Source organism: Mandrillus leucophaeus, unplaced genomic scaffold (assembly GCF_000951045.1).
Source record: "Mandrillus leucophaeus isolate KB7577 unplaced genomic scaffold, Mleu.le_1.0 Scaffold688, whole genome shotgun sequence".
In the NCBI taxonomy this organism is placed as follows: domain Eukaryota; kingdom Metazoa; phylum Chordata; class Mammalia; order Primates; family Cercopithecidae; genus Mandrillus; species Mandrillus leucophaeus.
In genome coordinates this window covers 1,257,390-1,284,896 of record NW_012107452.1, presented here as the reverse complement: position 1 = coordinate 1,284,896, position 27,507 = coordinate 1,257,390, and the positions used below count along the sequence as shown (strand labels likewise).

The window sequence follows — 27,507 nt, the reverse complement described above, 5'->3', positions numbered from 1 at the left end:
GAGGTTGCACTGAGCTGAGATTGTGACTCTGCACTCTAGCCTGGGTGGACAGGAAAAAAAAAGAGAGAGAGAGAGAGACAAGGCCCTGCTCTGTTGCCCAGGCTGGAGGGCAGTGGTGTGATCATGGCTCACTGCAGCCTTGAACTTGTGGATTCAGGGAATCTTCCCACCTCAGCCTCCCACACAGCTGGGACCACAGATGCACACCACCATCCCTGGTCAATTTTCTGGTTTTTTTGTAGAGACAAGGTCTCTCCATCTTGCCCAATCTGGTCTCAAACTCCTGGACTCAGGCAGTCCTCATGCCTTGGCCTCCCAAAGTGCTAGGATTACAGGCATGAGCCACTGTGTCCAGTCTTTGTTTTATCATTATTATTATTATTATTTTTATCCTTGATGCCATGAAGTTTTGCCCTGGATTGCCTAATTTTTGTTCCCCTATGGACACTTTTAGAGTATTCTCTCAAGCTGAAAATTTTCATTTGTCTTCAGTTGTGAGATCTTTTTTTTTTTTTTGGACAGAGTCTCACTCTGTTGCCCAGGCTGGAGTGCAGTGGCGTAATCTCCACTCACTGCAACCTCCACCTCCTGGGTTCAAGCGATTCTCCTGTCTCAGCCTCCTGAGTAGCTGAGACTACAGGCACCCGCCACCACACCCGGCTAATTTTTGTATTTTTAGTGGAGGTGGAGTTTCACCATGTTGACCAGGCTGATCTTGAACTCCTGACCTCAAATGATCCACCCACCTCAGCCTCCCAAAGTGCTGGGATTACAGGCATGAGCCATTGCTCCCGGCCCCTAGAAGCTATCTTACAATTCTGGTGGCTTACTTTTAATTTTGTAAGGCCTCCATCGTCTTGTGCTTCAACTAGTGTCTCCTATCTCTTGTGTGTACCATTTTCTTCTATTTCACCTTCTGTCCTTCCAGAATGATCTTAAGAGTAGGTACCCTAAGTGGAATATTGAGTCATAAGATAGATACGTTTTAAATGTAATCCTACATTTGCTCCCCAAAGTGGCTACTCCTCAAACTGTTGTCCAAAATGGTTATACCAGTTCATACTCCCGTTAGCAGTTTGTGAGAATATTGTTTTCCTCCATAGTCTTTCCTGCATTTTGTATTATCAGACTTGCTTTTTGCCAATTTGATGGGGAAAAAGTATTTGTTTTAGTTTTTATTTCCCTGATTACTTGCAAGGTTAACATTCTCTTCCAGCTGTTGTTTGTTTGTTTGTTTGTTTGTTTTTCCTGCTGTTGTGACCTCAATGGCCTTATGTTGAGATGGCAGAGCCAAAAACACCTAAACAGTTTGGATATCTGAGTCTCTGTATACTATGGTAGTTACCCTGTAAGTTGCCTGTACACTTCACTAGGGTAAGCCTTAGTGATCTGAGGGCCCTCTATTGTAACAAAATCTAGTCTAACTGAGAAATATAGTAGTTCTTTTATCACTGCCCTTCCCAGAAACCTATAGTAACTCTATGTTGTCTATAGGAACCAAATTCAAAATGCCTAGCTTGGCATTGCTGATTATATTCTACCTCTAGCCTTTTCTCAGTACCTCTCTTTCCCTGCCCCCCTCTCTATATACGAAGTATTCAGCAGACTTTGTAACTTCATAATGTCTGTATTCAAGTTGTTAGCTAAAAAAGTTTCTTGCCGCTTCAAATAGAACTTTAACAGTAGGCCTTGTGAACATGTTATCTCCAGCACAGCACAGAAGTTCAGGTATAGAAAATGGATGAAGGATGCTGTGAAAGATGGGAAGTTTTGCCAGACCTGGTGGGCTGGAAGGACAGTGAGGTAAATGAATTGAAGTTGCTGATGAAAGATCAGCTGTTGAGTCCAGGTGGATCAGGAAGAGAAAGAGAAAGGGCAGGTAAGCTGAGAGATAGTGGAGAAGATTTAAGGAACCAAGAACTTCTTTTGGAGGAAAAGCCTTTCCTTTGTGCTTCATTTGTTACAAAGAAAAGATAAACTATCGGGTGTTGTGAACTCCCAACTGAGTATCAGGAAACAACTTAGTAGAAAAGAGCAATGGATTTAGTCAGGCTGCCTGGGTTTCAGATCCCAGGACCCCAGTTTCCTAGCTATGTGACCCTGGGAAACCTTTATAACATCTCTAAGATTAGGTTTTCTACTCTATAAATTGGGTATAATCATAGTATTACCTCATCTGGTTGTTTGACTATTAGGTGAGATAATCTATGTGAAAGACATGTAGAAGTGTGTGTTTGGTACAAATAACTCAGATGTTAACTGCAGTCAGCGTCATTATTCTCATTCTGTAAAGAGGTTGAGGGAATTCCTGTATGAAGTTTTCTTCATGAAGTAGAAAGCAGATGCTGTTTGCTTATAAATCTGTCTCCATTGTCCACTATTAGACTGAACTCCTTGAAGGCAGGGCCCATATGTTTTCATTTTTATGTCATCAGCAGAGTTCCTGACACAAAGTAGAATATAACAGAAAAGTGCTAGAGTCAGACGTGGGTTTGATTCCTAACTCTACTGCTTACTTCAGTGTATGATCTGGGCCAAGTTGCTTAATCGTACTGCCTCTGTTTCTTCATCAGTAAAATAGAGATAATAATAGCACCTGCTTTTTAGGGTCTAGTGAGGGTGAAGATTGCTCAGTACATTGTCAGTACTATGAAGCCACTTGGCAGACTTCTGACTTTGGTTCATTGTGTTACTTTTATGAATGACATTCTTCTTGGTCTGCTTACCTCTGTAGGAATTTGCAATATATACTGTCTCCTACCCCTGACACCCCAACCAAACACCACACATTTTAGAGCTATTTTCGGTGTTTGCCTTTCCAACTACTTCATTCCCAGATGAGTTTTTTTTTCATATCTAAATAACAGAAACCAAGTGGGAGGAAGGTCTTTGAACTGTATCATACCCTCATAAATATTTCTGCATTATTGTAAGGAATTATGAGCTTGTTAATTTTTTTTGTTGCCTTTTATTAGAGCTATAAATGGCTCTAAGCATGACTTTAACTTATCCCACAGGTTTTGATATATGGCATCTTAATTTTCTGTTTTAATATTTTCTAATTTCCAATGTGACTTCATTGATTTGTGGGCTATTTCAATAGAGGATTATTTACAGTTTTCTAACATGATAGTTTTCTATTTATCTTTTTGTTATATATTTCTACCATATTTGCACTGTTACTGCTGAATATTCCCTGGTTTCAGTCTTTTGTAATTTGTTGAGACTTGCCTTATTGTAAATTTTTACAAATGTTTTAATATGTGCTCTAAAAGAAAATGTGTTCTGGAGTTTTTGGTTCCGTTATTCTATGTCTATACTCTTTAGGTCATTTGTTAATTATGTTCATTTCTTGTATATCTTTACTTGTTTTGTTTTTGTGTGTTTTGCTTATTCAGACTGCTACTGAGATCTCTATTAAAAATTTATAGCATAATTGTAGATGACATTTTTGCCTTATACATTTTTAAATTTTAATTTATTTTTAATTCACAAATAATTGGATGTATTTGTGGGGTACAGTGTGATGTTTTGATACATGTTCACGTTGTGAAACTATCAAATCAAGGTAGTTAATATATCCATCACCTTGGCCAGGCATGGTGGTTCACACCTGTAATCCCAGCACTTTTAGAGGCTGAGGCAGGCAGACTACTTGAGGTCAAGAGCTAGAGACCAGCCTGGCCAATGTGGTGAAACCCCTTCTGTACTAAAAATACAAAAATTAGCTGGGCACGGTGGTATACATCTGTAATCCTAGCTATTCAGGAGGCTGAGGCAAAAGAATCACTCAAACCCGGGAGGCAGAGGTTGCAGTGAGCTGAGATTATGCCACTGCCCTCCAGCCTAGGTGACAGAGCGAGACCCTCTCTCTCTCTGTCTCTCTCTCTGTGTATATGTGTGTGTGTGTGTGTATCCATCTATCTATACATAGATATAGATATAGATATAGATATAGATCTCCATCCATCACCTCACATACTTACAAAATGTCCCCTATTGGCTCTACTAATGCTTTTGCACCAAGTGTACTTTAAGCTATATCAGCTTCCTTTTGGTTGTGTTTGCATGGTGTATTTTTTTCCATTCTTTGATTATTTAATATTTTCCCCTCTGTTAACTTGGTAGGTATACACTTTTTTACTGTGCTTTTCTTAAATCAGAAATTACAACACACATTCTTCACCTATCAAGTCTGCTACTACAGCTTCATGGACAGTGCAAGGAACTGAGAGCACTTCAATAGCTTCATTTACCCTTCTCCGGACTTACATTCTGTTGTTGTATTTTAATTATTGTATTTTAAACTTCATGGGTTATTAATGTTACTATTTTATATAGTCAGCATTCATGTAGATTTAGCCACACATTTCCCATTTTCGTTGGTTTTTCTTCTTTCTTGTGCCTGAAAGCTTCCATCTGGAATCATTTTTCTTCTCCCAGTGGATTTTATTCATTGTAGGACTGCTAAGGAATTATTTCCTTCATTTTTCTTTATTTGAAAATTATTTTTCCTGTTTTTTGAGTACTGTTTTTGCTAGGTATAGAATTTTAGCTCTTGGAGATATCGCTCAGTTGTCCTCTGGCTTCCAGAATTTATGTTGAGAAGCCAGCCATCAGCTTAATTTTGCTTCTGCCAAAGTAATCTAATCTCTCAGGTTTTTTTCCTGGCTACTTTATAACTTTTATCTTGGTATTCCACCTCACCCCCTGACACATGTACCCTGGTGTGAATAGGTATGGGGGGATTGTTTGTTTGTTTTGGAGTGAGTTTTTGTTTTTTGTTTTTTTATCTTGCTGAGAGTTTTTAAACCTCCTTGATCTGTGACATTAGGTCTTTTGTCACTTTTGGAAAATGCTTAGCCATCATCTTGCTTCTGTGTACTCGCTCTTCTCAGACTCTGGTTATTCAGATGTCACGTTCTTACTGAATCTCCTGTGGCTCTTACCCCTTCTCTCCCAACTTCACCTTTTTTCCTCTCCATGCTTCATTCTGGATATTTTTCAGACTAGTCTTTACTTTTTAAATTCTGTTTTTAGCTCTGTCAGATCTTTTTTTAAGCCCACTTGTTGGCTTTTTAATTTCCATAATTGCATATTTTAGTTCTAGATTTTTCATTTAATTCTTTTTCTTTCTTTGCTGAAATTGTTAGTCTTGTATTTTTCTCTCTATATATGATAAATCACTAACTGGACCAATTCTGACCAGTGAGCTATATGACCTGTGAGCTAAGAATGGTTTTTACATTTTTAAAGAGTTGTTAAAAAGATTTTTTTTTAAAAAGCAGCATACAGCAGAAACTGTATGTGACCTGTGAAACCTAAAATATATATTCTTTGGCCCTTAGCGAAAATGTTTGCCAACCCCTGGTATATATTAAACACAGTTATTTTAGAGACTGTGTCTGGTAACCCTATTATTTGAAACTTCTTTGTTAGTTTCTGGAGTTTATTCCGTACTTTTCATCAATACCATCCTGTCTCATCATATATGCCTGGTTTTATTGGACTGAGCAATGGATGTTGTATATGCGAAAAAAATTTTTTTAATTGAGACCTAGGATGACTTTCTTCCTATAGTGAGGATTTGTGTTTGCTTCCAACAATTGATTGGAAATACTAGTAATCTTACATAACCTTATTTTAGCATCAGGCATTGAGGTGATTCTAAAAGTAGCATCAGTTTACTTTTGGGTGACTTTCACTCTAGAGTCTAATTTACTCCCCAGGGTCCCAGTCCAAAGATGGCCCTTCCATCCTAGGCCTTGGAATTTAACCTTTGTCTCTTTAGCCAGTGGCTGTCACAGGTACTTCTTGGCCTTTTAGCCTTTTCTTTAGGAATCAGAAAATATTCTTAAGAGAAAAAGTAACCTCAGAGGCCAGATACTCTGTGTGTATATGTATGTATGTATTTCAGGTTTTCTGTTTATCTTAGTACTAGGATTCATCTGAATTATCTAACATACCGTTATCAGCAGGGGAAGTTCGTGATGTACTTTATGTGTAATTTTTATAATTACATTAATTCCTCTTGAGATAATATAATTCAGACTCAGTCATTCCCTCAGTACATTTAATATACACTATGTGTGTGTTTCTTTAATGTTTTTCAGTAGTAAAGCAATAAGAAACCCTATTTTTAAAATTAAATTGATTTTTTTAAAGCTCTGAATAGCAAGTTGCAGAGAAATCATTTGGAAAATAAATAAACATACCTGTTATGTAAAACTTTTACTACTCTGGAATGCAATGGTTTGTTTATTGTCTTAATTCCTGTAGCTTTTATTTTGTGAGATGTCTGTTTTATGGTATGAAATATATTATGCAGCCTGCATACCTGATAAGAGTGTGACCATATTCAAGATGAGGTGGTGGAGTCACTTACTTTTTGTGTTTCTTGTATACCTGCACCTAGTACAGACATTCATTAAATCATGTTGATTACTAAGAAATCTCTCAGGGGCCAACTAGAAGCTAATTCAATATTAAGTGTAAAGATGCTCACAAAGTTTTTGGAATATTGAATGTAATCAATTTGTTACTGGTCTTAAGTCTTGCTTCCAGTAGCTGAATTCCAAGATATTGCTGTTTTATTCTTGTGTTTGTCACCATTTTTTATTAGGAGGGAGGGTGAGAGGGAGAGAGAGAGAGAGAGAGAGTGAGAGAGTGTGTGTGTATGTGTGTGTGTGTTTAAAGGGTAACATTCCTACCCTTAAATGGACAGATCTGATGTTTTTATTTTTATTTTATTTTTTTTGAGACGGAGTCTCACTGTGTCGCCCAGGCTGGAGTGCAGTGGCCGGATCTCGGCTCACTGCAAGCTCCGCCTCCCGGGTTTACGCCATTCTCCTGCCTCAGCCACCCGAGTAGCTGGGACTACAGGCGCCCGCCACCTCGCCCGGCTAGTTTTTTGTATTTTTTAGTAGAGACGGGGTTTCACCGTGTTAGCCAGGATGGTCTCGATCTCCTGACCTCATGATCCACCCGTCTCGGCCTCCCAAAGTGCTGGGATTACAGGCTTGAGCCACGGCACCCAGCTGATCTGATGTTTTCATTTGGGAGGATAGAAGGTCCAAGTTTTTCCTCAGAAATACCATTAGTAATGGCTTTTGAAAACTGTTCAGTGAGCTTACCATTGTAGAATTGCCCAATCGTTTCAGAGAGTACTATATGGTTCTTATTTCAAAAGATCTTTTTGCTAAAAGTGGAGAACTTGGGTTAGAAATGAGATTGCACAGTAATGCACGTAAAAATTTGTTGAAGTTAACGTGTCAAAACCGCTTAAAAAGGTAAAGACATTTAGAATAACTTAAATTATTTTTTTTTCAGCTTCCAGCTGATCTTACCAAGATGCATCTCACAGACAACCCTCATCCACAGGTGACTCATGTGTCTTCTAGTCAGTCTGGTTGTAGCATCGCCAGTGACTCTGGAAGCAGCAGTTTATCTGATATCTATCAGGTAATACCTTAGGAATTTCTGTACTGTGTATATGGTTTTTTTATTCTGCCAGATATTCTGTGCTTTTGCCTTAGATGGTTAACATATCTTTTAGAGTATGAAATTCAAGCATAAGGTCTTTGAAAAAATAAACTTTATATACTGTGTCAAATTTGTAAGCCTGATTAAAGAGGCAATCTCTCTTTTGAGAATGATTAAGTATGGTTCAGCAGAGTATGAATCTAGTGTTCTCTTTCATTTATCCAGGTGAAGCTATATTAATGTCTAATGCTTGTTTTGGTTAAAAAATTAGTTCTTGGAATAACTGAACTTATGAAAAGACTGATTTTTGTTATAATTGACTGTATGTGTCTTCTGTAGTTAGAAGTCATGAAGAAAATTAGAGCTGCTTTTCTACCATAAGCCTCTTGTTGTAGTATAGCATGAATTAAATAGCAAATTAGTGAGAATATTTATGGACTTTTCCATTTTCTAAAACCCAAAAGACACAATTTCAAACCTACTGAGCTTTTCAGTGATCCTTGTAATAGTGGGGAGAAGATTCTAGGAAGACCCATAAACTGAGAGAATCCTCACATGATCGTGCTGAGAATGAACCCAAGTTAGGTTCAAGCCAGGGCAATAAGTATTTCGGGATCCAGATAGTGGAACTTCCAGTGATGTCTCCTTTAATGCAAGTTGTAAGGGGCAGTTCCCTGGGTGTGGAGCCCAGTGGTTGATTTTGTCAGAGATTATGAGTATAGAACATAAAACAGTTTAAATAAAATAACAAGAGGAATGCATGATATTCAGGGTTGATTTGTTAAGGAATTCAAATATATTATCTATTCCAGAGCTGTCAAATAGAAATTTAACGTGAGCCCCGTATTTAATTTTAAATTTTCTAGTAGCCACATTAAAAAATATAAAAGGAAACAGGTAAAATTCATTTTAGTAATATGTTTTATTTAGTGCAGTATAACCAAATATTATAATTAAAACATGTATTTAATGTTTTAACATTATAAATGAGTTACCTTACATTCCTTCTTCATACTAAGTCATCAAAAAACAGAGTTTAAAGTTACGGCACATCCCAATTTGACTAGCCATGTTTTAAGTGCCTAATAACCACATATGGCTAGTGGCTACCATATACTAAGATTTGTAGAAATAGTATCATTGTTGTCTGAGGAAAGCATTTTAGACTGGTTCTACAGAGTTACCCAGATTGAGATATTTTAGGAAAACAGCCTTCTTCTATTCAGGGAAGTTTGTAGGCAGATGCAAGATGGAACAAAGACAATACCCATTTTTTTGGTTTATATGTGGCTTTTCTCAACAAAGGTCATTGCTGTGGTCATCTGTATCTCCCTGTTTGCTTTTTACAGTATACAGAACAAGGAATTTTTCCCTGTTCTCCATTTTATAGTAGAGAACAAAGAATTAAAAGAGAGATGAAACAAGTTAATACAATGGCTCTGGGACCACTTAGTGCTTGTGTACCTATTGGGCTTCATGCATTCTGCCCCTCCCCAAAAGAGTTATCTTGTGAAAGAAGAATTGTTGCACATGTAAAAATCAAGGTAGACTGTGTTTTTCCAGAAGAAAATGCTGAGGAAGATTGACCCTGGATCAGTGAAGTTCAGGGATGTGGCTGTAGATTTCTCTTAGGACATGTGAGAATATCTGGACCTCTCTGAGACTATACACAGAGGTTTGGTGTTGAAAAACTATAGGATGGGAGGCCAAGGCAGGCGGATTACCTGAGGTTAGGAGTTCAAGACCAGCATGACCAACATGGTGAAACCCTGTCTCTACTAAAAATTCCAAAATTCGCTGGGCGTGTTGACACACCTGTAATCCCAGCTACTTGGGAGGCTGAGGAAGGAGAATTGCTTGAGCCTAGGAGGTGGAGGTTGCAGCGAGCCAAGATCATGCCACTGCACTCCAGCCTGGCCAACAGAGTAAGACTCTGTCTCAAAAAAGAAAAGAAAAGAAAAACTATAGGAACCTGGTATCACTGGGATATCCATGTCTCTAAGCCAGAATAGTGCACAGATTAAGATTCAAGGTCACTTGGAAAGACCAATGCTTTATTGTGAACTAGAAGATGAACTGTACACAGTTGGTCTCTACATCTTTGCAAAGATGCTACAGGAGCTCCTATAGCATTGCACTTATATTAGCACCTGCAGATCACTCGCCTTTTAGCTGGACAACCTGAGGATGAGACTGGAATACACCTGCTGGTGTTGGTTGGAGGTGTTCTATTGCAGGACCAAGGCATAGCCTATGTCAATATGTAGAATATTTCCATCACTTCAGAAAGTACCCATATGACCCTTTGCAGTCAAGTCCCTTCTCCTGACCCCTATCCTAAGCCCTGGCAACCACCAGTCTCTTTTCTACCCATAAAGTTTTGCCTTTTCCAGAAGGTCATATAAATGGAATCATATAGTTTCAAAAAATATGGTGCATTGAAACTTATAAATTAACCAATAAAAGTGGTAATGAATTTAGAGAGCACGAACAGATAAAAGGAACAAAATTATTAAAACTCTAGAACCAAAATAGGAATGAAGAAATTTAAAGGAGAAACTTATAATAATGTTAACATCAAATATATAAAACCTAAGATAAAATATTTTAAGAGTAGTCAAAGAAGATAAAAATTTTCAAACTCTGCTGCCCGGCACGGTGGCTCAAGCCTGTAATCCCAGAGCTTTGGGAGGCAGAGGTAGGGGGATCACCTGAGTTCGGGAGTTCAAGATCAGCCTGATCAACATGGAGAAACCCCGTCTCTACTAAAAATAAAAAAATTAGCCGGGGTGGTGGAGCATTCCTGTAATCCCAGCTACTCAGGAGGCTGAGGCAGGAGAATCACTTGAACCTAGGAGGCAGAGGTTGCTGTGAGCCGAGATCACACCAGTGCACTCCAACCTGGGCAACAAAGAGTGAAACTCCGTCTCCAAAAAAAAAAAAATTTTAAACTCTGACATAACAGTTAACTTTAGGACAATAGCCAAAAGATAGAAACAGCATAAATGCCAAAACAAAAAGAAGCCAATAAAGATGAACACAAAAGGTAAAAAATCAAAATCATAAAAATATACACCTACATACTTACATATTTTTTATATCTCGTATGTATAAAATCTTATATATCATATCTGTGAGATAAGTATATAGGATTAACATTATATTTCTTTAAATATATATACCTACATGCTTTTATATTTGTAGATACAGAATGTAAATCCGAGTTCAAGAGCACCAATTAGTAAACAGTGTTTTTCTACTAGTGGTGGGTTTGTGGGTAGTTTTTATTATGTTTCTTAAACCAACATTATCATTTGTTTATTTAACTACTCTTGAGGACGTAAATAGATTGTATAGTTAAAAGTTGAAAAAAATTTGGAAAATATTTAAAGGAGAGTAAAAGGAATAAACACAGAATTATAATAGGTTGATAAGATATACCCTCCAAAGTACAAGATTTCTATAATTTTAATCCATGGATAAGATAAATATCTAACTAACTGAATTGTGTGTGTATGTGTGCATGCACATACACGAATATTTCCAATCAGATCCTTGGGAATAAAACAAGGAGAAGAATTAAATACCAGTACTGGACCCTTGATCTTTCCCTTCACCTTAGGCTACCTTTAGATTCCCTGTTGGAGCTATGAATATACTCCTTAGTTACAGGTGTACATTACCAATGTATGTATCTTAACCAGGGATAGTTGAAGTGATTTGTTTAGTTATTTGAATTTTAACATCTCAGAGATTTTTTAAGTGAACACCTAGCCTTTAACACCATAAGCAAAGCCTTGTGAAATGATACAAGTGTTTTTAATTTGGAGAGTTGAGGGGAAGATATCCTAACAGCTATTTTTTTTAGTGTTTCTGCTTTTATTCTTCTAGAAATTTAGAAACGCTTCAAGTGAAATCCAGCTTTTTTTGTGGGACAGAAGACTATATATAGATTAATTTGGGCATTTTTTTCTAACGTGGAGTCTTCTCATCCAGAAAAATGGATGTCTCCCCAATTTTTAAAAATAATTTCAACTTTTATTTTAGATTTAGGGGGTACATGTGCAGATTTCTTACATAGGTATATTGCGTGATACTGAGGGTTTGCGGTTTGAATGATCCCATCACCCAGATAGTGAGCATAATACGCAGTTGGTAGTTTTTCAGCCCTTGCCCCTGTCTCCCTACTCTAATAGACCCCAGTGTCTGTTGTTCCCATCTTTATGTCCATATGTACCCAATCGTTAGTGCCCACTTATAAGTAAGAACATGTGGGATTTGGTTTTCCTGACGGCAGTTCTTAATAGGAAAACTGTTGACACTGTTTTATATGGCCAAATGTGTGGCTGCACTTCATTTTCTTCTTGAGAGTTTTCATGTCTTCTGGTCTAAAAATAAAAACCCTTGGCCCTCAAGGAAACTTCAAAATACAGCATTTACTACAGTGGGGGGGGGGGGGGGGGGGGGGAGGTTCCAGTGTGAATGTGTTTCTAATAAGCATAGATTAAAATTTTAAAGTATACATTAAGGTGTTAGAGTGTTCTTAGATAGACTATTTTATGCATCTTCAAAGAGTACTCAAGAGAATAAGGAGTACTTCTTTCTAGATTTGTTTTTCTATTTATTTCAGTCTTTTCCATGAGCTGGAAAACTGTGAAATACTGACTCTTGAACAAAAGCACTTTGTCTTTTTGTAAACTCCGTCTTAAACAATTCAAGGCACACATTTATCCCCCACCTACTTTTTCAGTTTTTATATAGCGTGTAAACGTGTTCTTAAAAATCCCAAGGCTTCAGTTACCACCTCTGTGGCAACATGATTTCCTAATGCACAGCTCTGAGTGCCAATCTCTTCAGAAACCTGGTGCCACATTTTCACTAGTATGTTCTTTTGTCACCCCAAGTCGCCACATGTTCTCTTCCACCTTTCTTAAATATTTCTATTAAGAATATCGTCTAGGGCTGGGTTCGGTGGATCACTTGAGATCAGGAGTTTGAGACCAGCTTGGCCAACATAGTGAAACCCCATCTCTACTAAAAATACAAAAAAAATTAGCCACGTGAGGTGGCGCATGCACCAGCTACTCAGGAGGCTGAGGCAAGAGAATCGCTTGAACCCAGGAGGCAGAGGTGCAGTGAGCCAAGATTGCGCCACTGCACTCCAGCCTGGGCGACAGAGAAAGACTCCGTCACAGAAGAAAAAAAAAAAAAAGAATATCATCTGAGTCCTAGTCAAAATCTGTTATCTTTTGACTATCATTTTTAAACTCCCACTTGAAATAAATTGCTCTGATTTTTAATTGCTCCTGTATTTAAAAAGCTTTAATGCTTCACTGTTATCTAAATTACACTCTTAATTTTAAATTCCAAGCCTTTTACCTTTAACTACAATGTGGTTTTATATTTTACTCTTTCCCCACTTACACATTCTAGATTCTGCCCCATCACATATGTACGTTATTACCTGAACATGTCTGCCTTTTCCTAGCCTTGTGTTTTAATCATACTCTTCTACCTGTAGCTTCATGTAGATGATATTTTCATGTTATCTCCTATGTCTTTCCAACAAGAAGAGATGTCTCCTTCCTTGGAATCCCTCAGCAGTTTTTCTCTCAGACATGTCACTTTTTCTCTCTGCTTTTTTGGGTAGTTACTTGTAAACTTGACATTTTTCATCACCAGAGTAAATTCATGGAGTGCAGAGCTGATGTCTTACATTTGTATCCCATGCTGAGTCAGGCACAGTGTTGGCATTTAGGAAGTAATCTAGAAATTTTTTTTTTTGCATTGAATTATATTTGAAAATAGAAACCAATATTGGCTCCACGGAAAATGCAGATCTCTGCTAACTAAAACTTTATTATCCAGGACAAAAGAGACTTGACTTTGCCTGCCTGCCCTGTTGTAGAGGTTATGAAATGGGTCAGCCTGGACTGAAAGATTAACTTCATAGAGTTCTAACCCTGACCAGGAAGACCTAAGGACTAAATGGTCTGTGAAAAGGTTAGATGAAATACTAAAGATACAAATACAGAAAAGAGAGGCACTGAAAGTCTAAGGTTCTGGCTTAACACTTGCCCTAAATTTGAAAGTGTGATTTTTGTAAGTTTGTATAACTCTTTCTTCCAGCCTATAGTTCTCTTCATTGTAGCTTCATGTTTATCTAGATGGAAACAGGAAAAGGATATCCTCTGGTGGTTTATTTGGGGAAGGCCGAGTCATCAGAAAATCACCTCAGACTGTCTGCCTCACCAAATTATATTTATACATACAGAGACACATTGATATGTCAGGAAAAGAAAAAAGTTTCATACTGTCTTAATCCTATCACTAGTATATATGTTTTTCCTGGACTTAACTCATTTATCATAATTAAGGGTCTGATATATCCCAGGTGTCAGGATAAATTAACTGAAAGGCCTGGGCTCAGTCTTCTATGTACCCTACCTTCATGAATACGGAGTGTCTTTTGACCCACATATTTCTACTCTTGATATTACGATATGAGTCTTTAAGGCTTTGTTAATATTTTTTTTGGACTTTTTTCTCATCTCTACTTCAGATTAGGTAGCTTTTGTTGCCCTTTCTTCAAATTTATTCTTCTTGCAGTTTATATCTCCTTATTGAGATTATCCATTTTTCCTCTAATTGTTTTTCTTCTAAATTCTTGAACTTATTTATAATAAATGTTGAAAGTTCTTGTCTCTTACTTTCATTATCGAGTCTCTTTATAGTGATTTGTTTCCTGTTTATAGGTCACATTTCCCCACTTCACTTACGTAGTAAGTTTTTATTGTATGCTGAACATTGTGGATATTACATTGAAAAAAAATTCTTATCTAATTATTATAGCATTAAACTTTCTGCCCAGGAACAGCATCTTCAGAAGTATCATGCGGTGACTTCTTGTCCTGTGGTCGTAATCATATCTACCTTTCTCTTAAGGACCTGGCTTTCCTTTGTTTAATCAAGGAATTAGTCTCTACTTTTTTTTTTAAATTTAAGTTTAAAAAAATCCTTTTAAATTTCCTAGCATGTTTTTGACCAGTCTTATTTTTTTATTCTTAATTTCTATTTTATCACCTTATGCTCTCGTATACTCTTAATATTTTAATAGTTTAGTGTATTTTCTTAACTAATTTTATTCTTTTTCTTTTTATACTACTATGTAAAAAGTAGAGGTATAAGAAAGGTAGTTGTGGTTTTTTGGGGGTTTTGGTTTTTGTGTTTGAGACAGGTTCTCACACTGTCACCCAGACTGGAGTGCAGTGGCAAGATCTCGGCTCGCTGCAGCCTTTGCCTCCGAGGCGCAAGCAGTCCTCCCACCTCAGTCTCCTGAGTAGCTGGGACTGCAGGCATGTGCCACCACACCTGACTAATTTTTATATTTTTTGTAGAGACAGGGTTTCTCCATGTTGCCCAGGCTGGCCTCACACTTCTAGGCTCAAGTGATCTGCATGCCTCAGCCTCCCAAAGTGTTGAGATTACAGGCAGGAGCCATTGTGCCTGGCCTAGAAAGGCAATTGTAAGGGTAGATTATATTCTTTCCTTTGCAGTTGGTGTGAAAAGGTTCCTTAAAAAGTTCTTTTAGTAACCTCTAAGTCCCAACCCTTGACTTCCAGTCTTCCTAAAGAGCTGTCGTCTTAGTTGTCTTTGCTTCTCATGAAGATGATGATTATCCTTCCCTACTGCCCATATAACTAAATTCCATCTTGCCTTTTTATGTTGTGAGCTATCTATCTTTTTATGCAACATAATCTAAAATATGGGAATGAAACTAGGTTGAAATAATCTGGGTCAGGGGATGAAAATCTTAGATTAAGATGAAGACAGTGATTTAAAAACCTGAATTTTTAATGCAGATTACACTTAAAAATTGATAAAATAGGAAAGGGATGTACCAGGAGTGAGCTCTCCTGCATATTGAGAAATTAAATTGTGTAGAAAATACTGCTTTAGGTTTTTTCCCCAGTTGTTTCTTAGATTAAATCAGTGTATATAAATAAGATTTTTCAAAAGTCTTTTTAGCATGTACACATATTTAAATTTAAAAGTACTTGTCTTTAAAAAAGGATTATAACCTGCAAACAAGTTCGTGGTTCTATGTATTATTCAGAAATATACTCCATTTAAATCCTATAATTTCATAGCCAGAAAACAACTCAGCATACTAGTCAGTCATCAGATAAAATTGCCCCTATATGATCCTGTCTTAGTCCATTCAGGCTGCTATAACAAAATACTGTAGACTTAGGGGTAGCTTATAAACAACAGAAATTTATTTCTCACTGTTCTTGTGGCTGGAAAGTTTAAAGATCAAGGCACCAGCAGCAGATTTGGTGTCTGGTAAAAGACCTCTTTCTGATTGTTAGAGGTACCTTCTAATTGTAGCTTCACAGGGTAGAAGGGGAGAATGAGCTCCCTCAGGCTTCTTTTATGCTAATCCCATTCATGAGTGTTCTCATGACCTAATCACTTCCCAAAGGCTACACTTCATAATTCCATCACTTTAGGGGTTATGATTTCAACATAAGAATTTTGAGGAGATACAAACATTCAGACAGTCTCAGACCCTTAAGAACTAGCTTGTCTAAAGATCACAATTTGAGTATTTAGTCTGGATTGTTAAATGACTATTACTTAAAGCTGTGCAGAAATCCAAAGGAAGTGTAAGACATGGTTTTAGGAAACACATCCAGACTCTTCCAATTGTAGTTATCAGAGCCTTAACTTGAGTTAACAAAAGCCAAAAGGCTAGTGCTTGTGGTCCTAGCTACTAGGGAGGCTGAGGCTACAGTGAGCTGTGATCATACCACTACACAAACTTGGATGACAGAGTGAAACCCTGTCTTTAAAAAAAAAAAAAAAAAAAAAAAAAAAAAAAAAAAAAAAAAAAAAGAAAGAAAAAATGTAAAGCCAAAAGGTTAGTTTATTGACCCCCTAGAGAAAGCAGAGGCAACTCTAGCCTCAGGGTACCTGCATGCTTGCAGGTATGTCTGTCCCGTCTGCCTGTTTCTGGTCTTTTAGCTCTGTATGGCTTGCTTATTTTTCCTTGCTTGCTTTCTTTGTGACACTTTCTGTCACAAATGCTCTTTGCTACACATACTGTGCTCTTTCTTTCTCTGTCCTGCATGTTCTGTTTCTGTTGCTTTGTTGCTCCGAGTCTTTGTTTGACTCTCTTGTTCAGTGTCCTCCTCCCCATTCTCCTTCCCATTTCCCGGCCTATTGGTTTCATTTTCTCCTGCCATAGAAAGGAATTTCTATGTGGCTGTAGGCTGCCTACTTTCAGATTCTTCCAATTTAGCAACCAGATGAGAAAGGATGCTCTGCTTCCAGATCTAATTGTGTACAGAAATCTAGAGAAAAGCTCTTTCTACCTTAGTTTACATAGCTAGGGAACAGGGCACTGTTTCCCACTGGAATCCCTGGGTTTAAGATGCAGAGGAAAAGTAGTCCTCAAAAGAAGGAAGATCAGCTGGGCATGGTGGCTCACCCTGTAATCCCAGCATTTTGAGAGGCCAAGGTGAGTGGATCACATGAGCCCAAGGTTCAAAACCAGCCTGGGCAGCATAGGGCAACCTCCCCCCAAGTTTCTACAAAAATTTCAAAAATTAGCTGGCTGTGGTGGCACATACCTGTGTTCCCAGCTATTCAGGGCGCTCAGGAGAGAGGATTTCTTGAGTCCAGGAGGACAAGGATGCAGTGAGCCGAGATCTGCAGTGCACACCACTACACTCCAGTCCAGGTGATAGTGCGAGAACCTGTCTCAAAAAACAGAAAAAAAAAAAAGATCTCTTGGCAGAGAAAAGGGTAAATGTTCAAAACAGGAGATACTTAATGAATTAAGATTCTGTAGTCTTCACTAATACTCATTTGAGTGCTTTCTACTTATTATAGAATTCTTGTGTGTTCACTTATTTTTTCTATAATGCTTTTAATATCCATGCTTTTTCATTAACAAGATGAATCAAGTGAGTATAATATTTAGAAATATTTTTTAAGAATCTACTTAGTACCATTTTATCTTCTAAAAGACATTTTCATTATTTTCTATGACTTTTTAATTTATGGTTTTTAAACATTTTATAGTTTCTTTAAAATATGTGAGACTAATATGTTTCCAAATTGTAGTTGTAAGTATAAGGTCATTTTATAGACTGATTCAAAAATCACAGCTCTTTGCACACTTTTAGATCCAACAGTAAAGTATTGGGAAATGAAAAGTATTTGTTCAGTCTTTTACGATGGGTCTATTTTAGTACATTTTAGTACTATTCTTTACCTTACTTTAAACTTCTGTTCTAATTTATCTGATTACCTACCCTACTAAGCCTAAGCCTCTGTGACGAAAGAACATTATCTTCTTCACAACACCCAGCATAGACTAATAGGTACTCATAAGGTGATTGTTAGTAAACTTTTTCTTTCCTGTACTTCATGTTTTAGTAAACTTTGTACTTTTAAAAAACGCAAGTGTTTGGTGGAAAACAGATATTAATACATTTAGTGATGTTTGAGTCTCCTGACCATTTTACATTTACTGACGTTGATTTATCACGTAGTTGTCACATTGTGGAAAAATGAGCCTGTAAATTTGGGGCAGAAAAAAACCTTTTATAAATAAGTATCATTTTATTGTATCCTTGATGCAGCATACAGTGTTGCCCAAATCTTATATTTTGTAGGGATTGGTAGTTTTGATTAATTCAGACTGTGACTTACAGTATTTTTAACATGAAATGGTAAGTGATCAAGATTTCTTTTGATAGGCTACGGAGAGTGAGGTAGGAGATGTAGATTTGACACGTCTTCCAGAAGGACCTGTTGATTCTGAGGATGACGAAGAGGAAGATGAAGAGATTGATCGAACAGATCCATTGCAGGGGCGAGATCTTGTTCGAGAATGTCTTGAAAAAGAGCCTGCAGACAAAACTGATGATGACATTGGTAAGAAATACATGTGTTCACAGTAAGAATTTGTAGCTTAATTTATATGGTCACCTATTGGTGCATAACAAATTATTCTAAAACTTAATAAATGTATGTTGTGTTAAGCCATTATCTTAGAATTTTTGTGAGTCAGAAATTTAGGAGCACCTTACCTGGGTGGTTCTGGCTTGGTATCTCTCATGAGGTTGTAGTCAGAATTGGCAGAGGACTGCAGCCATCCAGGTCTTCCCTGGTCTGAGCTGTAGAATCTGTGTCTAAGATAGCTATTCAAATGGCCTTTGGTGCATGACCTTCAGTTCCTCTTCATGTGGGCCTCTCATAGGCTGCTTAATTGTCCTTACAACATACTTAGGGGGAACTTAGGCTTCCCCCTAAGTAAGTAATCCGTGGGAGAATAAGGCAAATGCCACAGTGTTTTTTATTATCTGTATTCAAGAGTAATGCATCATCACTTCTGCTAAATTCTGTTTGTTACACCAGGTAACTCTGATACAGTATAGAATGGGTCCGTACAAGGACATGACTATCAGGAGGCAGGGATCACTGGGAGCCATCTTTGAGGTTGGCTGCCACAATATAAAATAAAAGCTTTGATTGCATTAAACTGATTTTTCCCCTCATGTCTATAAGACATTTAACGCACAAGCATAGTACAGTGTTCGCTGTCTGTGAATTTGCTTTTTGAAAAACTTGCAGATTTTTAAAAAATTTTTATTTTTATTCCCCTAGCTTAAATATGTATGTTATGTGTGTACTTTTTTTTTTTTTTTTTTTTTTTTTTTTTTAGAGTATTTACTCGGGGCTGGGGTGCAGTGGTGCAATCTCAGCTTACTGCAAGCTCCGTCTCCTAGGTTCATGCCATTCTCCTGCCTCGGCCTCCCTAGTAGCTGAGACTACAGGCGCCCACCACTACGCCTGGCTAATTTTTTGTATTTTTAGTAGCAGTGGGGTTTCACCGTGTTAGCCAGAATAGTCTCGATCTCCTGACCTTGTGATCCGCCTGCCTCAGTCTCCCAAAGTGCTGGGATTACAGGCATGAGCCAGCGTGTCTGGCCATGTGTACTGTTAAAACATTATAAATTTTTGTATGTAATTTTTTATAAAACTAGTTACCCTACTTTAGTTGGGAAGTTGAATAATAACTAAAGATATTAATGTTATCTTTAAGAAGCAAAGATCACTTAGTGTCAAATATATATTGTTAGGATTTAATTAAGATTTTTTTCTTAGATTGCATTGTTATAATAGCTACCATTCCAATTAGAAGATGCTGCTACTATTAAAAATCATTTATGTGAGTGAAGATCAATGTATTTGAACATTCCTTGCCATTCTAAAGATCTAATACAGTTAAATAACCTGCAGTGTGGTCTCATGTTATGAACATTATCTGGACAGAAATTGAAAGTGCAATTTTACTGATAAAGATTTGTATACTATACTATTTTGATAAAACTTCTAAAAAATCAAAATGTAGTTAATTCCTGTTTTCTATGGGTATGTAGCACCTTATAGTTATTCTTAATCTCTTTGCTGTCTGCTTATATGTGTTTCTTCCTTATATTTATATCTTCCTTACACGTATATCCATACCAGGGAGTGGCCTGAGGCACTCATAAACATTTGTTGGTTAAAGAGAGTTACCTAGTTAGACAAATCTTGAGCTAGAATTCACATTTATTATCCCTGTTTTGATAACTTTTTGGTATTTGTTAATGGCATTTTAAAATACTTTTGTTTAACAAGAACTAGACAAAAGACTTTTTCACTAACCTGTTAGATCAAAGGCCATAACTAAACCCATGGAGTGGCTAGGAATATTAGATACACTCTCCACTTTCATCTGAACCTGTGTAGTCCTGTTCTCTCTGGAGGTTGTGAATTCTGTTATCTTTCTATATGCCCAGGTTTATACGTGAGTCTGAATATATGTATAAATCAAATAATTGATTTTAAAAATCAACAAATAGTACCTTAATTTCTCTACTTTAGCAACATAAATTTGTAAGTTGATTGTGAAATTGGGAATTGAATTCTAGATTTCATTGTATTTTTAAGGTATAGTCCTCAATGGTCTTTATACCAGAATTTCCATTTTCTTATAGAACAACTGCTGGAGTTTATGCACCAGCTCCCTGCTTTTGCAAACATGACCATGTCTGTAAGGAGAGAACTCTGTTCAGTGATGATTTTTGAAGTGGTAGAGCAGGCTGGAGCTATTATTCTTGAAGATGGGCAAGAGGTATGTCAATAAATAAATTATATACATTTATTATGGATACTAACTTTTAAAATAATTTAATTTCCATAAACTTGGCCTGATTTTTAAGTCTTGATTTTTGAAATTTATACAAATGTTTTAAATGAATGCCAAGTTTGAGGTAGTTATAATTTCCGAAGAGGTAAGTTTTTGTTTTTGCTTTGCCCTAATTTTAAATTTACTCACAGTAGACTTTGCACAAAGTCAGTGCTCCATAAATAATATTCAATGAACCAGATGTTTTTACTTCTCAAATACATTGTAATTTAAATAGATTAAATAGATTTAAAATATTCTTAAATATTTTTATATTTGTGTAATTATATCATTATTATTGTTTAAAATGTTTATCAAGAATTTTTCTTATTCCTTGTCTCTATTACACATTTAAAAGAAAAAGAATGAGGAAAGTGTGTTGGTACCAATGCATCCTAGGGAACTGCTGACAGTTGAAGCATTTAGGTGACAATTCTACGTTCAAAAATGCTCAGGTGACAGCTTGTGAATGGGTGGAGGAAGGATGCAAAGGAATTGGAAGGTATTATTACCATCAGAAAGTGCTTCATTATTTTTCTTATCAAATGTACTCATTTGATTAATGCTGAGATATGGGTAAATGAACATTGTCTTCTAGTGGGAATGTAAATTGGTACAGCATTTCCAGTAAATTATTTTAAAATTCTTAGCATGATCCTCCAAGTATTCACAGCTGCTAACCTGTTATTCCACTTCTGAGTGTCTAATCTGAGGACATATGTAGAACTCAAAGAGTTATTTCAAAAGGTGTTCATTGCAGTACATTTATAATATAAATTATATACTTATATAGTCTATAAGTAAGTTATATATAATTACAGAATATTTATACTATGATATATATTTATATTACATGTATTATATATTATATATAATATTGCATGTATTTTATATATATATAATATTACATGTATTTTTTATATATATATAAAAGTAAAAATTGGACATAACCAAAATATCCAGTGATAAGCAATGGTTAAATTAATTATTATATAGCTGTAGGTTGTAATATATAGGTATTCAAATTATTTTTTAAATTATTTGATAGAATATCTTTGAGGATCCCTGTCTTTAGGCTCTGTTTACATATTTTCTCCCCATATCCTAGAAAACGTCAATTATAGAGGATGGACTCCCCTGAAAAGTTTAATGAACAAATGAATATAGTATTTATTTTTTAAGCAGAATATTGTAAATATTTCAGTAATATAAAATATATACGTAAGAGAGACATAAACTTTAAACAACTGTATATGGTGGGATTTTAAGTAACTTTTATTTTCTACAAGTTTTTGCATTCTCTAAATTTTCCACAGTTGTATAAGCAAAAATTTGTCATATGCCTACTTTGTGCCAGGTACTGTTCTAGATATGGGAATATAGTGGTGAAAAAGCCAGATACACTCCCTGTCCTCCTGTAGCTTAATCCACAAGTTGTGTAGTGAGTATATCTTATTTTTAAAATAATAAAGGTATAATTTTGAAAAAAAAAACCTTATTGCCATTGATTACCCTTCAGAACTAACCATCTTGATGTCCCTTAAATCACATTAAAACGATTGAAGGTTCAGGCTTATAAGAGGGTTTGATATTAAAGGAGAATAAGTGGTCTTTCACTGATAGATAGTAGACCTTTAAAATACATCTTCTTTGGGCCAGGTGCGGTGGCTCATGCCTATAGTCCCAGCACCTCAAGAGGCCTAGGTGGAAGGATAACCAGGAATTCAAGACCAGCCTGGGGAACATAGCAAGATCCTGTCTCTATTAAAAAATAAATTGACCAAGCATGGTCGTGGACACCTGTAGTCCCAGCTATTCAAAAGGCTGAGGCAGGAGGATCACTTGAGTCCAAGCTACAGTGAGCTATAATCATACCACTGCACTCCAGCCGGGACAACAGAGCAAGATCCCATCTCTAAAATAAATAAATAAATAAATAACTTCTTAGAGCATTAAATATTTCCATATAAATGAAGGCATTATTTTCTTAACATTAGCAGAAATTTTGAATCTTTTGTTAGATATGCCTTAAAATTCAGGCTTTTAATTCAGCTAGTTAAAAAAATAGCTGTCTGTTTTTTTTCTTAAATGTTTGCTTTTTGCCAGGCACTATTCTAAGCACAGTGTATGTATTAACTCACTTAACGTAATAATTCTGTGATAGATAATTTCCTTATGACCATTGTAGCAGTAGAGAAACTGAGGCCCAGAGAGGTTAAATAATTTACCCAAAGTCATTCAGCTAGTTAGTGGCATGGTATGGATTAATATCCCAAGAGTTTGTGCTCTTGAACATTATGGTATTTTGTCTCAGAGAATCTGGTCAATTATGACAGTTCTTGTTTGGTGACTAAAAGAAGAAAGAGTAAAAATAAACTTTTAGTAGTTTGCATAGACTCAAAGCATAGAGTGTTACAGAGTATTTAGTAATATAACCAGATCCTCGTTTTTCCTTTTTAAATTATTCAAGTTATAAATTTTGTTAGATTCGTTTTGAAAGTTAATATATAACTACCTTTTTAAAAAAGATTCGTAAAACCTTTGTTTTTCTCTATAGCTTGACTCATGGTATGTTATTTTAAATGGCACTGTGGAAATCAGTCATCCAGATGGAAAAGTTGAAAATTTGTTTATGGGAAATAGTTTTGGAATTACTCCCACTCTGGATAAGCAGTACATGCATGGAATTGTCAGGACTAAAGTAGATGATTGTCAGGTAAGATTATCTCCTTGGTCAAGTCTTCTTGCTTGTCTGTTGATTTAAAGTAGCTCAGCCTGTTTTGTCTTCCTCAAAAGAAAATAGCTTTATTTGAGAATTAGGAGTTTCGATAGCTCACAGTTAATAAAGGAAACTAGATTTTGTATCTGCCTCACATATTTGTGGCATTTAACAAGCTATAAATTTTCAAAAGAGATACACCAACTAAATGCTGGTTTGTTACATTTCTATTTGATATTAAGTTCTTTATTTAAAAAAAATAGAGGAAAGAAATAGGAACTTCTGAGTTGTTTGTTTCTAACTTACTCCTGCTTCATGTTTTCTTTACATAGTGTCAGTTTTGAGAGAAGTAGTTCACTTCTCCTTTTAAAGAGCGAAATTCAAACAGATTAGACTTCTTTAGTCTCTTCGTATGTGAATTGTTTCACCTTGATTTTTGTTAAAGATTAAAGGAATTAAGTAAAAAAGAACTAATGCCACTAGATTTCTTACCTTTGTGCTCTGCTTTGGTACATAGTGATATATTTATGTACTATAGGTTCATTAATTGTCCCCATGTTGTTCTTGGACAGTTTGTCTGCATAGCCCAGCAAGATTATTGGAGAATTTTAAACCATGTGGAAAAAAATACCCACAAAGTTGAGGAAGAGGGAGAAATTGTTATGGTACATGAGCATCGGGAACTAGACCGGAGTGGAACCAGGAAAGGACACATTGTAATCAAGGTGGGTGTTTTTACTTATTATTCTAGTCACTGATAGAATAAAGCTTTCGTCTTGTTTTAAACTATTTTTTAAGTAGTGCAAGATAATTCATTAACACTTTGGAATCTAACTTAAATGTTGACTCTCTGTTTTTTTCTAAATTTTTTTTTTTTTTTTTGAGATGGTGTCTCGCTCTGTCACCCAGGCTGGAGTGCAGTAGCACAATCTCAGCTCACTACAACCTCCGCCTCCCAGGTTCAAGCGATTCTTCTGTCTCAGCCTCCTGAGTAGCTGAGATTACAGGCGTGCACCACCACGCCTGGCTAGTTTTTGTATTTTTAGTAGAGATGGGGTTTCACCATCTTGGCCAGGCTGGTCTTGAACTCCTGACCCTGTGATCCTCCCACCTCGGCCTCCCAAAGTGCTGGGATCACAGGTTTGAGCCACCATGCCCGACCTCTAAGGTGGTTTTTACACATTTTAATGATGAAGGATGACTTATTGCCATTTAATATCAGAGTAGGTAGGGTATTATTTTAGAATATACTGATCAGAGTTTTCCTTTTCAAACTTAATATTGTATGCCACTGCGAGTGGGAGTCAGTTTCATCAAAGACCACAATATTTAGAAACAAAACAAAATTTAAGAACCTGCCATAAAAGTGTAAGTAATCCTAGGTTAAGATGCAGAGTGCTTCTGGATCTCTGTGGCACTGAAATATGCATTAACTTCTCTGAACCTCACTTTTCTTATCTGAATATGGAAGTAATTCAAGACTTTATTAGGGCTAAATGAGGTAAATCAAAAGCCTTAGCACAATTGTAGAGTCTGAATATTAACCCCCATACTGTTTTCTCTTCTATAAGTTCTGCCCTCTCCTAATGTTTACCTTCTCTCCTCCTTGTCTCTTTAAAGACTTGGATATAAACTGAACAATTATAGTTGAAAGAGGGGAAATAAACACATAACTTTCTCTTTTCGAGCTAGTCTTGGCAAAATTACTGCCACTATTAATTGCAGATGAAGCAGTTTACTTAGTAATATGAGGGAGTTAAGTCAGAGAGATAATTTGAAAACTGATGTCATACTTCTTCTTCCCTTAGAGTCAGGCTATTCCGCAGAGATCTTTCTTTTCCTAAACGGATGAGTGTAAGCTTTGTATGTAGAAATGATTAACATATTGGTGGAATGCCATAGGCTTACACATATACTTTTTCATTTTAATTCATTTTTATCTTTTTGTGAGGACTCATGTGTTTTAGTAATTTATTTCTAAACAATTTCAAACTTACAGAAAAGTTTCTAGAACAGTAGAGAGATCTGTCAGTGATTCCTCAACTGTTAATATTTTTACCACATTTGCTCCATTATCAGTCTTTTTCTGAACCATTTGAGAGCAGTCGGCAAATGTGATGGCTCATCACTCCTAAATATCTTGTTGTTTATTTCCTAAAAACAAGGACACTCTCTGACATAAACACCATAGAATCCTTCAAGTTAGGAAGTAAACATTGCTAAAATAAAACCATTCAGGGCCGGGCATGGTGGCTCACGCCTGTAATCCCAGCACTTTGGGAGGCCAAGGTAGACGGATCACTTGAGGTCAGGAGTTTAAGACCAGCCTGGCCAACATGGTGAAACCCCATTTCTACTAAAAATACAGAAATTAGCCAGGCGTGGTGGTGGCTGCTTGTAATCCCAGCTACTTGGGAGGCTGAAGCAGGAGAATTGCTTGGACCCAGGAGGCGGAGGTTGGAGTGAGCCGAGATCACACCATTGTACTCCAGCCTGGGTGACAGAGGGAGACTGTGTCTCAAAAACAAACAAGCAAACTAACAAAAAACGGACTCAGTCTAGAAACCCTATTTAGATTTTCACCAGCTATCCCAATAATAACTTATTTCTGGTCTAGAATGTTGTCCAAGAACACAGTTGCATTTAGTTGTCATGTCACTTCAGTCTATACAAGTTCCTCAGTCCTTCACTGTTGTTAATATCCTTAGCAGTTTTAAAGAATACAGATCTTACATCCTGTAGTATTACCCTCCACCTGGATCTTTCCAGTATTTCCTCATGACCAGATAGATTCAAGTCGTGCTTTCCTGGCAGGAGTTCACAAAACTCAGAGGGCACACAATGTCAACCTGTTGTCCTACCAATGGTGAAGTTAGCCATGATTACCTGATCAAGTTGGTGTCTGTCTGCCCAGTTTCTTCAGTGTGAAGTCATCATTTTACCCTTTGTAACTGATAAATATTTGGTGGAGAGATGTTCTGACAGAATCAAAATACTATCCTCAGACTTTTAGCTTATGTATAGTATGCACTGAGTACAAACTTCTGTTCACCACTTTTTACTTCCATTACTATTCTTGTCTGAAATGGTGATTTTAAAAATAATTTCTTGTGCATTAACTCATTTTATTGTAGGAATGAACTGTCTATTCTTCATTAATTTATTTGTATTGGTATAAACTTATGTTACCGTCATTATTATTCTAATCCTCAAATTGTCCCAGATTTTAGGTAGTGGGACTCTTAAACTGACTCCTGTATTTTTTGACGTATCCCTGTCATTTGAGCACGTCTGTATAATCTGGCAAATAATAAGGCTCATCGTGAACTTAACTGTACCAGCTCTGTAATTAGCCATGTCTCAAGAAGACCCTGGATCTTTCTAATCAAATGTAGTATTTATAAACCAAGATCTGGGCATTCACTGTATTCATTGCTACTGAAGTGTCATTGCTTTTATTAGAGTCTTTCATCAGAGCTAGGAAATATATGTATGTATTTGTTATAAACACATACACATCTATAATTTTATATATATATTAAACAACCATGAGTTACAATTCCACTACTACCTGTAATTCCAGTTCCAGTACCAGCACCACAGTTTTTCCTAGTCTTTTCCCTTCTATATTTGTAAATACCTTCTCCAGCAGTGCCTCTTGTTATACCCTGTGTATTATTTGCTCATTGTAAGCAGTTTCTACCATGCCAGTATAACAACACCAGCCATCTCTTCTGCTTGCTACCTCTGTGCACCCTGTCTCCCAGCATCCTACCTTCTAATATATTTTACAATAGATTTTGAACACTGTGTTGATTTCTTTAAATGAAAGTTCAGAACATTGAAAATACTTGAACATAAATTTGCCATGAGTTTATATACACCTTAAAATAAATGTTTCCAGATTCTGATTGCATGATGATGGGTTGCTTTTGTGACAGAAATATTGAAAATGTATTATTTTTACTGTACCACAATCTTCACATTCAGATTTAATTGTAAATCATAACCATCTTTTGCTCATAGAAGGATTGATAATTTGGGGTTTTTTTTTTTTTTT

General features: G+C 36.4%; 1 protein-coding gene across 5 annotated transcripts in view; it reads left to right on the top strand.

The window, feature by feature from the left end:
* The window catches only part of RAPGEF6 (Rap guanine nucleotide exchange factor (GEF) 6), a 219,391-nt gene that overhangs the window by 110,532 nt on the left and 81,352 nt on the right, over positions 1-27,507 (top strand). For all 5 annotated transcript variants that reach the window (XM_012002443.1, XM_012002445.1, XM_012002442.1 and 2 more), the window contains exons 7-11: positions 7,330-7,461; positions 18,252-18,429; positions 20,538-20,674; positions 23,286-23,444; positions 24,020-24,172. In XM_012002443.1, coding sequence (XP_011857833.1) covers positions 7,330-7,461; positions 18,252-18,429; positions 20,538-20,674; positions 23,286-23,444; positions 24,020-24,172 — 759 coding nt within the window. The remainder of the gene's footprint in view (positions 1-7,329; positions 7,462-18,251; positions 18,430-20,537; positions 20,675-23,285; positions 23,445-24,019; positions 24,173-27,507) is intronic.